The following is a 3,029-nucleotide window of genomic DNA, read 5'->3' on the forward strand; positions in this document are numbered from 1 at the left end:
CTCGCTTTAGCAGGGCCGGCTTCCTGTGGCCGTTTTTTAAAAAGCGATCTGAGTTGTTAAAATGTTCATTCCCCCCCCCTTCTCTCCACAGGACGATCCCTCCGGGATTTCACCTCTGATAAAATAAACCTGCTTTTCAGCTGACAGTTCCCGTATCCTGTTGTTCTTGGGCTCAGTTTATTCTCCTCACCAAGGACTGTTTCCCACCCCAAGTGCTGGGGCTGTTCCCTCTCCTGGCCCAACAAACCGAACCGGTCTCTGTCCCCAGGAGGCAGGTTCTTCATCCCCCTAATTACCCTGATTAGCCCCTCACACACACCGGACCAGCCCCGCGTTCCGGCTCCCACACCTCTCACGAGCTCCATGGCCTCACTGCATCCTCACCAGCAATTATCTCTGGCTGCCAGGCCCTTCCCCCCTGCCCAGGCTGCTCCATTCCTCAGCTCTGCGCATTTCTGCAACCAGAACCTTCCAGCCCATTCCCCTCTCCAAACTGGCAATGCTTCCCAGCAAAATTCAGAAGCAAATCTTGACTTTTAGCAGGAAGAAATGTTGCAGCTGGCAACACAAGAGCTCCCCCCTCGCACCTAACCCAGCAGGACTAATGTCACTTCTTGCAGCCCATCGCACACTCCAAGGTTCTCTATTTTAAGTCCCTGCACAGAGCCCTTCACACAACAGCTGCTGTCACCTGTGTCCACTAGAAATGCCATATTTTGGTGGTGACATGACAGCTCCAGCACCTGGCAGGAACCTCTGGCACAGGGGACACTTCCAGGCCAGGTGTGAATGACACACATCACATGAACACCAGGAGCAAACACGACACAAACCTCCTGCCAGGAGCAGATTCCAAAACCATCCCAAGAGGAAACAAATTTCTATGGCAGAAATGCTACCTCCTGAGGTCACAGGGGAAAAGAAACCAGAAGATGTGCCTTTTCCTCCTTTAGTTTTAATTTTGTAAGTCAAAGTATCAACATACACAATTCAGACCAGATCTACACAGTCTGACCTTGCAAAGTGACAGGGCAGGACTATGTGACACCAGGTTGCCTTGTCATTAGCAGATGAAGCCTTTGGTTAACCCAGATGTTTCCTTATTTTGTTTTACCATCCTCGGGTGCTGCCCAGGAGAGAACAGGGCTGTACAGAAGTTCTCTCCTCTTGGCACAATTTCATGACTCGCTCACTGGACTCAGCAAGAGACCTTCTCCCCATTTAAGGGGGCTGTAAATCAGTTGCCAAGTTTTAGAGGTCCTCAGGAAGTAAAAACGTAATTCCTAGTCTGACTAGGAGGGAGGATAAAATCAGAGGAGGAATATCAGGATGTCAGAGAGGGAATCATAGAATCATAGAATCCTAGGGGTTGGAAGGGACCTCAGAAGATCATCTAGTCCAACCCCCCTGCCAGAGCAGGGTCACCCAGAGCACATCACACAGGAACGTGTCCAGGTGGGTTTGAATGTCTCCAGTGAAGGAGACTCCACAGCCTCCCTGGGCAGCCTGGCCCAGGGTCTGTCACTCTCACAGGAAAAAAAATAAATTCAGATATTCACTTTGAACCTCATATGCTCCAATTTGCACCCATTACCCCTTGTCCTATCACTGGTCATCACTGAGAAAAGCCTAACTCCATCTCCCTGACACTCACCCCTTACATATTTGTAAACATTGATGAGGTCACCCCTCAGTCTCCTTTTCTCCAAGCTAAAGAGACCCAGCTCCCTCAGCCTTTCCTCATAAGGGAGATGTTCCACTCCCTTCATCATCTCTGTAGCTCTACACTGGACTCTTTCAAGCAGTTCCCTGTCCTTCCTGAACTGAGGGGCCCAGAACTGGACACAATACTCCAGATGTGGCCTCACCAATGCAGAATAGAGGGGGAGGAGAACCTCTCTTGACCGACTAACCACCCCCTTTCTAATGCACCCCAGGATGCCACTGGCCTTCCTGGCCACAAGGGCACATTGCTGGCTCATGCTCATCCTCCTGTCTACCAGGACCCCCAGGTCTCTTTCACCTACACTGCTCTCCAGCAGCTCAGCCTCCAACTGCTGGAAACCTTGAAACCAGGCCTGGGTGCTGGTGGGGTTTTCACTGCCAGGTAGGTGAATGGAATATTATATTGATATTTCACCACTTCCTTCAGAGTCTCGTTATTAACAGTGAGTTCTCCAGCAGGACAAGCTGAAGCGTTTCCTCACTTCCCCATCCCTGACCACCAGAGGGAACTCCTGCAGTAAGATTGCTGGAAAACCAAACCTGAGGAAACCTCCACCAACTCGTGTAGTTTTGTGGTTCAGCTGAAAACAAGAGAAATGGGGTAAGAGAGACAGAGAAGGGAGAAAACCAACAGCCTGTGGGCCCTCAGTCAAAACTAGACTTTTTTTTTACAGCGGTCTGACAGGAATCAGAAAAACGGTATTTTTTTCCGTTGTAAGAAAGTCCCAGTTTGTGTTTAAACACTGTGAACAACTGAATAGAACACACGTCTTTTCTTGCTGCTGTTTTAACTCTCCTATAGTGTGCTGGGCTCTCAACAACGACATGCAGCTCCTCACACCCGTGGAACTGCTGGGCACGGAAGCAACAGCCCAGCAAACACATCGGCAGGGAAACTGGGCCACTCCTGCCATGGAGATGGTGACTGGCTCCTACCTACGGTCCCTCTGGAAGAGAACAGGGTCAGCAGAGGAAGGATGTTCGTTTATTAAACCATCGGATAAGCTGAAATCGAGCACCTGGCGTTTCCTTCTGTATTCATTAACCACAGGCTGCCCACCTGTAAGACAGAATATTCTCTCACTGGGATATCGTGAAGGTCAATGCAACCCCAGTGACTTGACACCCCCCATGAGCTACAGGGCTGCAAAGAAGGCAGGACGGCAGCGGGGCCGGGGGGGCTGCGCCCTCACGTTATGCTGATGCTGACGGAGCCGGCACAGACTCGGTGCGCGTGTATGCGGGAGCTGGAGGCCTCAGGGAACCGGGGCGTTCCGGGAGGGCGGCTCCCCGAGGGACGCGCT

At 51.3% G+C, this 3,029-nt stretch overlaps 1 protein-coding gene across 1 annotated transcript in view; it reads right to left on the reverse strand.

Moving 5' to 3' along the window:
- The window catches only part of LOC104384915 (chromosome unknown open reading frame, human C17orf85), a 16,876-nt gene extending 16,511 nt beyond the window's left edge, over positions 1-365 (reverse strand). Inside the window, exon 1 of the mRNA XM_009993304.1 lies at positions 357-365. Coding sequence (XP_009991606.1) covers positions 357-365 — 9 coding nt within the window. The remainder of the gene's footprint in view (positions 1-356) is intronic.
- Between the last annotated feature and the right edge of the window lie 2,664 nt (positions 366-3,029).

The sequence above is a fragment of the Chaetura pelagica genome, unplaced genomic scaffold, assembly GCF_000747805.2.
Source record: "Chaetura pelagica isolate M959 unplaced genomic scaffold, ChaPel_1.0 scaffold193, whole genome shotgun sequence".
Taxonomy (NCBI): Eukaryota; Metazoa; Chordata; class Aves; order Apodiformes; family Apodidae; genus Chaetura; species Chaetura pelagica.